The sequence below is a fragment of the Benincasa hispida genome, chromosome 9, assembly GCF_009727055.1.
Source record: "Benincasa hispida cultivar B227 chromosome 9, ASM972705v1, whole genome shotgun sequence".
Taxonomy (NCBI): domain Eukaryota; kingdom Viridiplantae; phylum Streptophyta; class Magnoliopsida; order Cucurbitales; family Cucurbitaceae; genus Benincasa; species Benincasa hispida.
Window position 1 is genome coordinate 84,233,770 of NC_052357.1, and position 12,332 is coordinate 84,246,101.

Sequence of the window (12,332 nt, forward strand, 5' to 3'; positions counted from 1 at the left end):
TGACGCATGTTTTATTTCAGAGGACCTACGGGTCTAGTTTCATGTTTGACAGTGTGCCTACGGGCCGCTAGACATGAGTGAGTTGAAAGGTTCACGTTCATGTTATTTTTCCATGTTTGACGGTGTTCCTAGAGGTCGCTAGACATGCGTGAGCTGACAGGTTTATGTTCATGTTACTTTTATTTTCATGTTTCATGTTTGACGGTGTGCCTACGGACCGCTAGACATGATTGAGCCGACAGGTTTACGTTCATGTTCTTTTCATGTTTGACGGTGAGCTTACGGGCTGCTAGACATGCATGAGCCGATAGGTTTACGTTCATGTTATTTCCATGTTTGACGGTGTGCCTACGGGCCGCTAGACATGCATGAGTCGACAGGTTCACGTTCATGTTATTTTCATGTTTGACGGTGTGCCTACGGGCCGTTAGGCATGCGTATCAAGGCAAGATAGTACGTCTTTTGGTTTTCCTTTCATCATCAAAAATCGATGTAGCTGTATGAGCCACGGGCCATCATTCTCTACTTGTGGATGCATAGCCTGATCCCGGTAATGGGATCACTTACTGAGTATTTTATACTCAAGCTTTCTTAATTTATGTTTTTTCAGGTAATGATAGGAACGGACCGGCAGGTGACGAGAGAGACCTATGATCTTGCCATATGGAACATGTAAATCGCTTCCGCTCAGTTTACGTTTTCAAGCTATTTAAAAGTTTTTATTTTAAACTTGACTTCATTATTTTAAGGGTCCCAAACAAAGGTTTTTCTTATTTGTTATTTATTTTGGAAAATTGTCTTTATTATTTTAATGCAAATTTATTTTCTTCAATGGTCAAAATTTTTTGAATGTAAATGTGTAATTATGAGTAACGACCCTTATCAGAGTACTCAAAAGGTCGGGTCGTTAGAGTTGGTATCAGAGCCTAGGTTTTAGGTTTTGTAGATTGACTTACGATGTAAGTCTTGGTTTTGTGTCCCTTATGGCTATTCATGGATCCTTCATCCTCGCCAGGTATGTTTTTTCATTAAATGTTTTATGGAAGATGTGTTTAAAAGTCTTCATATCTAAGCTTTATGTATTGACTGATTGTTATTGCTAGTTTAACGACCTGAAAGAAGCTAGTATGAGATGGCTATTTTGTTTTGGTGTTATGGAAAGAAAGGATCATAATAAGGCCATTTGACGTTTAATTCATGGAAGGATGGTTAGAAACGAAAAAACATTTGACTGTTCAGGGATATTGAAACCTGATAAAACTATGAAGTGTTATGCACTTATGACATGAAAGAAAGAAATTGATGTATTTGGTTAAGCTATAGAATAAGGTAAGTGAATTGGAAATTCACTGAGGAATAATATTAAGTTTTGCATTACGAGAATAAAACTAGTGGTGCTACAAGGAACGTTATCACAAGGCACACGTTCTTAGTTACGAGATTAAAGTTTCTTTATAAGATAAGAAAGAGGTGAAGAAGAGACTATAAATTCTATTAAGGATTACTAGATGTTAAAGTCAAAATGTTCCAAGAAAAATTTTGAAAGGATTAATAGGTCATGATCACTTTCATGGTATTGAAGTTGGTGGAGCGAGTAATGTATGGTGTGTTGGTTCTTTATGTAACGTGCCTAAAAGGAAGAAAAATTACTAGATGGAGGATAAAGCGATAGTATGAGGAACTCTTTACAAGACCTAGGTAAGATGAATTGATCAAGGAATGCTAAGATGGTTGAAATTATAGTTGCCTTTAGATGGGAGAAAACGAGTTATTAGATTGAAAAATTCTTAAAGTGCTTGGGTTGAACTATGTGTTTGTCGTAATGAAAAGGTTTAAGTTTAATTAACCATACCAAGAGGAAGGATAAATGTTTTGAAGTTTAAAAGCAATGTTATCTTGTGAAAATACCCTACTAAAGTTCCAAACTTGGAATGAAATTTTAGATTTCTGGAAAAAGTTTAAAGGTTCACATGTCTTGGTTTAGGGATTATGTTTCACTCAGAAAATAAAAAGTGCACTTTCAAGTTGTTGGGTTAAGCAATGATAAATGCGAAGAAAATAATAGTATTTAAGAAAAGTTTTTATTCATTTGGGGAGATAAATGGAAATTAATATGTTCTAGATTATCAAATAATTAAGAAAGGTTTGGATTTTAAGACATGATATGGGTGGATATAAGCATGGTTTGGTGTAAAATAGAAATCTCTCATTACCATTTGGAACTTTGGACTGCAGTAGGCATTGTTCGGAAAAAAAAATATAGCTTGCTTAGGTTGTTGGATTGTAGACTGTGAAAAGGGCTGTCTCTTATACACATCTAGATGTGTATAAGAGACAGGTGCATAGGAGGGTCTAAAGGGTGATATGCTGTCTCTTATACACATCTAGATGTGTATAAGAGACAGATATATATGTATATAAATAGATAGCTTGCTTAGGTTGTTGGATTGTAGACTATGAAAAGGGATTCGAATAGTCACATGTTTTGGCACAGATATATTCACTAGGAAAGTGAAATAGAGCATCTTGGATTTATTGGTCTTGGAAAAGATAAGGGAAGATGAAAGGATTTGAGAAATATTCTGTTGTTTTGAGAATGTAAGGGGAATTGATATTTTGAGATTAAGAACAAAGGTTTGGTTTGGTTTGGTTTCCAAGATAGGAAATATGTGTTTACGAACCTTTAGAGTTGGTATGAACAATCTCGTTACTATTTGGAACTATGGATCTTAGTATTTGTTGGTTGAATGGATATTCTGCATAAGCTATTGGTCATGGACACAATTTTAGCATGAGAATTTGATTAAGCTAGACTATCACGCGTTGGAAGAGTGCTTAGCAATCTTCTTCAAATTATAGTGGAGTCGAAGGAAATAACATTTTATGAAAGGATGTTTAATAGTAATATTGCTAGAAACTATGGAAATAGAAAGAGTAAGGCCTCGTTAAAGAGGAAAAATATGTTGAAAGGTATTAGCAAGGTTTAGAGATTTTGATTGTAGACACGAATATCTAGAACAAGGAATTAATGAAGCCATCGATTTGATTTGAAGGTGCAAGTAATCTAACTCCAAGTAAAAAACAAGCTATATGAGTATTAAGGTTGAGTAAGTTTGATCTCCCAGAATAACCCCTAGCACTAGAGATGAACTTAAATTGAGAGCAACTCATATCCTTAAGGCTCCTCATAGAAGGAATCTAGTAGAGTTGGAATAACCTAAGTCACTGATACAAGAACCATTTAGCAAAGTGTTTCATATGTGCCTTAATGTTTTGCCTTGGAGCACATCAGCTTTGTTTATTAGGAAAGAAAGATGAATCATGCGACTTTGTATCAACTGTTACGGATTGAATATGATAACGTGTCTCGGTTGCAGGGGATTGTCTGGACAATTAGGTGCCGAATCCAAATTCTGAATCCTGAACTTGAGATGTCATGAGTGATATGTTTTTTGTTGCATGGACAGTGAGGTGACCCACTCTATGGGGTGTGAAAATTCTCAATATAGATTTATGCAATCAATAAGGTCTTTATCTTAGAAACTGGCATCAGGTAATGGTTACAGCTATTATGAGGTTATGGTGATGTATTTTTATGTGGACTTCAAGAGTCTCATTTAAGTGAGATTTTCAGACTCGTGCATAGGAGGGTCTAAAGGGTGATATGTGTTTAATTTAAGATTAAAGAGTAACATGATATTGTCTCAGATAAGTTATACAATTCATGATAGGAGGTGAAGACTTTCTGAAACGTGGAGTTAACGCTAATTAAAAGTTCTTTGGCAGTATTATCAGTCTGAAGAAGCAATTTGAAAATATGAGGATGAGACAAGAACTAAATATCACGAGCCTTTAAGGACTTGAACTTTCGAGGATGAAAGCCTATTAAGGAGGGAAGAATGTAACATCCCGAATTTTAGGAAAATTTAAGTTAATTATCTAAAATTATTGAGTTTAAATTTTCCTTTCATTTGGAAAAATGGGATTAAATTGAAATAATTGAAAATATTTTATTGATTAAATTAAATTTAATTGATTAGATATTCGAACTAATTATCTTGAAAATATTGAATTTTGCTTCCTTTGATTTTGGATTTTAAGGCCAACTTAACAAAAAAAAGTAAAGAGATAATTAATTTCATGTGGTTTTGAATTGATTTAAATATTTGGAAGGATTTAATTTGTATCAAATTGATGGATTTTATGCCCTTTAATTTTGGTTTTTGAAGTCTAAATTAAGATAATTTGAAATTTTAATTGATTTATAAATTTAATAGAATCTTTGGAGATTTTGGAGATTTTTTGATAAAACATTTTATTTATCTTTTAAAAATTTGAACATAAAAAGAGAATTGAGAATTTTTCGAAATTAAATGAGTGAAAAGATGTCAAAATGGGAGAGAAAGCAATTCGATTTTTCAACGACGGCTTCTAAAAAATTGTCGAGTCTAGATTTTGTACCGTTGGATCGTGCTCAAATTTGGTCAATCTGTTCGAGACATATAGAGTTTCATTTTGAACGGTTGGATCGTTGTTTGAAGCTTTGATTTATTCGTAATCGTTGCTGAATAAAATCTGTAAAACTAAAAATTTTCCTTCTTTCTCACTGTCGAAAACCCTCTTCATGCAAGACCCTCACTACCAGCCGCTAGCCTAAACAATTTATGTCATCCGATAGAAACACCCACTGCCTATCTATGGCAGCCACAAGTCGACACACCGTCGGCCGCCACTGCCCCGATCTTTGTCGGAATTTTGAGGAAAACCTTGGGTAAGACTTATTTTTTCCTTATAATTTGGGAGGTGAAGTTCACCCCTTTGATTTTGAGTTAGCATTGACCATCAAGCTAGAGACTATTTTTTTCACAAAAAATGGGTGAAGATCAGTAAGTTTTGTAAGTTGTTGGATGGTTATTCTTTTAGATTGAAAGTAATAGTGGAAAATTAATTTATTGATTTTGGATTTAATTCTTGATCAGATTTACTAATTGAATCAAGTTTTGGAATTTATTGTGGATCAAGCCACAACTTTAGGTTGATTCAAGTGTGCTAAAGAAGTTCTAAGGAGATTTTGTTTTGCGTTTTTACCAAGTTGAGGTAAGTGGTACTATTATCGGTGCCTTTGTGCCAGGCGACCTAGTCTAGAATTATAAAGTTAACTAATGGACTTTTGAAGCATGATTTTGTCATTATGTTTTACTTGTTGCATGACAGTTATAAGTATTATAAGCATGTTCGAATTTCTAATCAGTACTGATATTATGTATCTGGTGCATGAATAGACCAATAGAGTGGTTTACTATCTCGCCTTGATGCATGTTTTATTTCAGAGGACCTATGGGTGTAGTTTCATGTTTGACGGTATGCCTATGGGCCGCTAGACATGCGTGAGTCGAAAGGTTCACGTTCATGTTATTTTTCCATGTTTGATGGTGTGCTTACGAGCCGCTAGACATGCGTAAGTCGACAGGTTTACATTCATGTTACTTTTATTTTCATGTTTCATGTTTGATGGTGTGCCTACGGGCCGCTAGACATGAGTGAGACGACAAGTTTACGTTTATGTTATTTTCATGTTTAACGGCGAGCCTACGGGCCGCTAGACATGCGTGAGCCGACAGGTTTACGTTCATGTTATTTCCATGTTTGACGGTGTGCCTACGGGCCGCTAGACATGCGTGAGTCGACGGGTTCACGTTCATGTTATTTTCATGTTTGACGGTGTGCCTACAGGCCGTTAGACATGCGTATCAAGGCAAGATAGTACATCTTTTGGTCTTCCTTTCATCATAAAAAAACCGATGTAGCCGTATGAGCCACGGGCCATCATCCTCTGCTCGTGGATGCATAGTCTGATCCCAGTAATGGGATCATTTACTGAGTATTTTATACTCAACCTTTCTTAATTTATGTTTTTCAGGTAATGATAGGAATGGACCGGCGGGTGACGAGAGAGACTTGTGATCATACCATATGGGACATGTAAATCGCTTCCACTCAGTTTACGTTTTTAAGCTATTTAAAAGTTTTGATTTTAAACTCGATGTTGGTCAAAATTTTATTTGTTTAAGTTATTTTTTTCTTCATTATTTTAGGGGCCCCGAACAAAGATTTTTCTTATTTATTATTTATTTTGGAAAATTTTCTTTATTATTTTAATGAAAATTTATTTTTCTCAATGGTCAAAATGTTTTGAATGTAAATGTGTAATTATGAGTAACAGCCCTTATCAGAGTATTCAAAAGGTCGAGTCGTTACAATAGATATCATCCTTAGATTATTTAAAATAAACTCATACATATTTGAAACGAAAACAAAATGTAGAAATAAACTCATATACATATCATGTACCACATTCTCAAAGTATATAGAGTACACAGTACAAAATTAATAAACCTCGAGCAGATCTTAACTGAGAATTGGTAGACTAGATCTGTCTTGGAAAAGCCAGTCGTCGTGTCGTAAGATCCGTGGTGTTATGTTTCACGTTGCCTCTACTGGAGTCTCGTTAGTTAGCTAGATCTGTTAGTCTCTACCATCTAGACATTTGTTCGATCTGTTCTAGATTCATTCTGTTCATCCATATCGTTGGAGAATGCCTCCTTCACCACAGATGTGTACTTTGGTTGCTTGCGAGTAGTGAGCCCTCGTCGTCGTCAATTTCTACTGTTGGAGTCGGCTAAAGTTGGACTCATCGAAGTAGATGAGTAATAGAGAAGGAGATTGTCAAGGTAGATGAAGGAGTTTAGAGAGGGAGAGGAAGAAAGTGAGGGTTGCGTCAGAGAGAGAAAAAGAATGGATTTTTTTAGGGCTGCGACATAGAAGGAAGAAGTGTGGATTGGAGAGGAATGAGCATTTTACTTCCCTAATTTTCTCCTGTTTTCTTCTTAAAGAAAATGTGGATGAAGACTTGTTAGTAAATAATAATATGAAGTTTAAAACTTTTATGAAATTTAGGCTTACTATTAAGATCTTCTGTGTAAAAAACTTTGTTTCTTTTTATGTTAGTTTTTTAGTTGTGCAATTAGTGAATTGTAAGAGATACATGCAATCTATGATGCATCCAAATATTAGCCTAGAGACAGTTTAAAACTATTTTTCAAATATCATGATTTAAATAATTCGTTTTAAAATTCAAGAGACCTATTCACACTTTTAAGAATTAGAGCAAACTGTTACATCCCAACCCAGATTCTCTATTGAACCTAGAACGAGATGTGACAACAATAGACTTCGAGTGTGCAATGGAACCTATTGTCAAAACTTTTCTTATCTTAAACTTTAACTTCTTGATTAGTCCTGTATATCTCAAACCACTTCTAGACCTTGATGTCCCATGGAACATTTGTTTAGATATTTCATGAGTAGCTACTTCAGCCACAACTTCTTTTTCGTCTCTGGATCTCTTGTTACTTGAACTACTCACTGTGAATAATTTGAAAAGGATTTTGCAAAATAATTTAAAAAGTATTTTGTGAAATAGGCCAACGTTTACGATGATACCTATTATTTAATATTATAAAGTTTTTCAAGGAAAGAAATTTATTTTTCCCCCTATTACTGGTCATTAACATTTTTATATAATTTTATAATCTTTTGCACATACCTGGATAATATTGTTGATATGCTCGGCAGGGAATAAACTTAAGCTTAAGTTACATATTTGATCGAAGAAAGTTAGAATTTCATCCTATAATTTTAAAATATTAGAATTTAGTCTCTATGATTGGATAAAACCTCATAAATTAATCTATATAATTTGATAAAATCTTCATAAATTGTCCATACTATTAATACTATTTATAAAACTTATCAAATCACAAAGACTAAATTCTAATTATAAAACATACAAACTAAATTTTGAATTTCTTCAAAGAGAACAAATTTACAATTTAACCTAAAATGAATGTACAAAATTTCTATACTTCTATAGTAGTTAGAACACCGTTAATTTTGATAGTTAACACTACTATGAATTTTGAATTTTTTTTTTCATTGGTAAAAAAATAACATAAATTGACTCATATCCAATAATAAACAATTCAAAATGTAGGACATATTTGGAGTAATTTTAAAGTGATCAAAATCAATTGACAGAGTGATTTTTGGAATTGTTTCAAATAATTTTTTGTTAGATACAAAATTAATTTAAAACACACATTTAATCACTCAAATTTTAGTTAATATTTAATTTTATACTTTAAAATAATAATATGTGAAAATATTATACTAGTCCATATACTTTTGAAACTTCTCTTTTTTAATTATATACTTAATGCTGAAATTTAGTATTCGTATTTTCAATAAATAGGTTTATTTGATAACCATTTAGGTCCCATCTGGTAATTATTTCATTTTTTGTTTTGGTTTTTGAAAACTAAACCTATTTCATTCATATTTCTTACAATGATTTGCATCTTTGTTGAGTACTTAAATTATTAACCAAATTTCAAAAATAAAACAAATTTTTAAAAACTACTTTTTTTAGTATTCAAAATTTGGCTTCGGTAAAAATTAAATAACAAAAGAAGAAACTTGTAAGTGAAAATAATGTCTATAGACTTAATTTTCAAAAATAAAAAATAATAATAATAACCAAGTATTTACCAAACAATGAATTAATTTTTGTTTTTGAAAACCGTACTTATTTTCTCACAATTTCATACCCATTATTTTCATATTTCTTATGTAACTATTTGAATTTTTTAAAACAATTATTTTTAGTTTTCAAACTTTGGATTTGACTATGAAAATACGACAATAAAATATATAAATCGATAGATGGAAGTTACGTATATATATTTAATTTTAAAAATTAAAAATAAAAATGTAAATGATCACCAAAGGAATAGTTAATTATTAGTTGAATATATGAATGACTAAATTTAAAAAATATGAAATGAGTTGATTTTCAACTAAACGAATGTATGACGACTGTCACCAACCTCATAGCACAACTTACATAAATATGTACTCTCCAGACATTTAAACTCTCACCTTGCATTTTGTTTTATTACTATTATTTTCTTTTTAGAAAGAATCCGGCATAATTTTAAATTATATATATATATAATGCAATAAATCGTCAACTACAGACCAAAAGATTCAAACAATTTCAGTTATTGATTACTAGAAATCGTATCCCAAATAAGCCGGCAGTGTGATGATCTAAAGCCGCTGCCGCTCCGCTGGAGAAGTAGAGTTTAATCAGAAGTTGGAACGGAGAGGTGAGAATCATATTAACAAACCCTTCACCCAATCCAAATAATGAAGAATGAACACAACTCATGTCAGTTGATTGTCCTTAATTACATTCTTCTATTCTTTCTTTCGTGCAATTCAAATCTCACTTTGCTCATATTAACAAACACACCGCTTCCGGAATTGGCTGAAATAAGTCAAGACAGAGAAACCCGTACGAAATTTTCACTTCACGTTTTACTTGCAATCCGTTGCTCATCTTCCACAACAATTTCAAAAAGTTCAATTTCATCGCAAATTTCCATGTCATTGGACAACTCATCGTCCTCTCGATGATCAACAACAACATTGTTGCTGGGTTTTGGAGTCAGCCGACTAAACCACTGGGAATCGATCATTCCCATTGAGAAAAGCTCTCTGCTATCTTCGTACCCATTTCCATGGAAACCACCGGCGGTATTCACAAGCGGACTTACAAAGCATGGATTCGGTGTTCTTTGAGCTGGTATGTACTTGAACACGCTTTGCCCCAAATTTACCGAAACTGTAACGTCTGCGTTGGCTGCCAGAGTTGGATACAATGGGCTTCCAAATTCCTCTGACTTGCAATGAATCACGTGCACCAATTCCGAATCCACTGTGAAGAACACTTTCTTTTGTTTTGGATCAAACCCACATCCGATCACCTTCTCTGGCCTTCCCCAGTCTGCTCTTTCAGATTCAAACACTAATTTTATTCCTGAAGGAAAGGAAATCAATAACAGAAGTAGAAAAGAGCATAACAGTTCTAATTTGGTAGTACTGCCTAACACTGCTTGCCTATAATGACCAAAATAAAAAACATTTATTTTCGCTAATGTTGTTTGGTATTAAACAAATCAATCCGATATTTTTATATGCTATGTTATTTTACTTTTTAATTGCTAAACAAAAAACCAGAGTGTCCGAAAGGGGGAAAAATGTAGTTCTTTTGATTTCTCCTTTTCAGAAAAGAAGAATGGGGGTTTGGATTTGTACTTGATAATTGAAATTGAATGATTTTTTTGGGATTTTACCGTCGAGATAGACTGAGCCATTGGAGTTGAATCCGATGCTACCGGAATAGCTGCCGGGAAGTTTAGAAGGGGCGGAGCCGCCGGAAATGAGCCCGACGGATACCATCACATCTTCAACTACTTCATCTTTCTCGCCTTTCCCATTGATCTTCGATTCCTCAACGTTGCTAACTTTGTTATTCGATGTAAAATAGGCCAGAGACTCTGAGCTTGCCTTCGAGCTATGATTCTCGGGTATCAGTTTGATTCTTTCCCCTTCTTTCGACGCTCCGGTAGGTTCGTTTTCATGGCCAGAAATATTCAGAATCGTGATCTCAAAGTACGCTTCTTGTGGGAAAGATGCCAGGGGAGGACCCGGTAATGGCAGAGTAGTTCTGATTGCAGAGGAAGCAGAGGGATAAGAAGAGATTGTATTGTTAATCGTGTTCTTAAACCCAGAATTAAGCCTAATCCTTTGCATAAAATCGGCCGATCCTTGACTCACTTCCCAGCTAATTTCCGCCTCAGGTATCTCCTTCTCGATCTCTCCGGCCGTACATAAACCCAACATTCGGGATCTTGAAGTTGGAGAAGACGACGTGTAGTCCGTAAAAGCGAATTGGGTCCATCCATTTTCGACGGCGTCATTAACGAGCGAAGGGTTGTCATCCCAACTGAACAAAGGCTTTTGAGAAACCCCACGAGGGTAAAAATTACTGAGTCGCCTTTTTCCCTCTGATTCAGATTGGTGATGAAGTTTCAGAGTCCCAGAACCTGATCGCTGTTGAGAGTTCTCCACACTCTGTAACTTCTCAATAGTTTCTGATTCAACAAGACCCCGCCGCCGCCGCCTCCAAAAGTACAAACCGGTGAGTAACAATGCAAGAACTGCAATAGACACGGCAGCTACAGCAACAACGGAGGATCCAGCCATTTTCAAGACCTGAAAGTTCCCCCGTGTTGTGATTTTACGTGGAATGGAGAATAGGAAGAAACTTTCGAGAAGAGGGAATGGCGGAGGAAGTTAATATAAGAAACAAGCAAGTGGGGGCGGCAGAAAAATAGGCATGCGTGGACTAAAGACCTTTTCCAAGCAAGAAGAAAGCAAGACAGGTTAATAGTCGTCTCATCTTATGGCTTGAAGTTGAAGCAGTTGAAAGGAATAGACAGAGCTCAGTATTTATTTAATACAAATTAGGCAACAGAGTTTTCTAATAGAAAATGGAATGTGCTGATTCATCCCGTTTCAGAAGGGTGGAGAGAGATGCCTGGACGGATAGTGTTTGATTACTTGGAATTGGGATTAGCACCTTGAGAAAGTTAACCATTCAAATGAAAATCAGGGTTTTTAGTTTTTCCCCTTTATTTTATGCTTGGGAGGGGACAGATGGTGGGATTTTGGGCCACTCCGCCGTACACGGCGACTGTTAAAATGTGAGTAAAAGAACCAACTAACACAAAACACCACAAACATTTGTTCATGTTACCTCAGACAGTTCAGTTATTGCCATTAACAGGAATTCTTTTTGGGTGAAACTAAAAGGAAGTATGTCATTCAAACATGGGAAATCTTTATTTGAATTAAACTCAGTAAATTTCAATTAATAATAAATTTAGAGTGGGAGAATCTTGGAAGTCCTCACGCAACATTGTCTTATTAAGAAAATGACTCAGAACCCCCACAAAAAGGCTAAGCTGAAAATCCACTTTGCGATGGAGACAGATGGAAGGAAAAGGATAGTGACTTCCATTCTGTATGGCCTTTGTAAAAGTTGCAAGATATTATTATATTATTTGCTGCATTTTCCCATTTCATCACTCTTTTTTTTCCCCCTTCAAATTACTATTTTCATTTGTTTAATGGGAAGGAAAAGCACAATTATAAATTTATTAATAGTCGGCAATGACTTTAATCTTTTTGATCCACAAATAATTAGTGGAGATCTTCAACTTGGATGAGACGCTAAAATTAAATTACCAAAATACACATTTGGCATGATCCTCTGCCTCTCCTATTTTCAGTAATTCCAAGTTCTTACATAACTGCTAATTTTTAGCATGATTTTGTGGTTGAGAATGTAGTAATTAATGTTATTT

General features: G+C 34.5%; 1 protein-coding gene across 1 annotated transcript; it reads right to left on the bottom strand.

Moving 5' to 3' along the window:
* Positions 1-8,989: 8,989 nt before the first annotated feature.
* LOC120085411 lies at positions 8,990-11,612 on the bottom strand. Its single transcript, XM_039041371.1, has 2 exons — positions 10,257-11,612; positions 8,990-9,940 (listed from the first exon to the last, which is right to left on the bottom strand). The coding sequence occupies exons 1-2, from the start codon at positions 11,167-11,169 to the stop codon at positions 9,432-9,434; spliced, it is 1,422 nt and encodes a 473-aa protein (XP_038897299.1). The 5' UTR covers positions 11,170-11,612; the 3' UTR covers positions 8,990-9,431.
* Positions 11,613-12,332: the final 720 nt, after the last annotated feature.

What these genes read in the sequence shown, in the direction of transcription:
- LOC120085411 (XM_039041371.1), bottom strand. Translation starts at nt 11,169, where the DNA reads ATGGCTGGATCCTCCGTTGTTGCTGTAGCTGCCGTGTCTATTGCAGTT. An exon ending in TGGCTCAGTCTATCTCGACG is followed by an intron (nt 9,941 to 10,256) that starts GTAAAATCCCAA and finishes CCTTTCCTTCAG; the next exon opens with GAATAAAATTAGTGTTTGAA.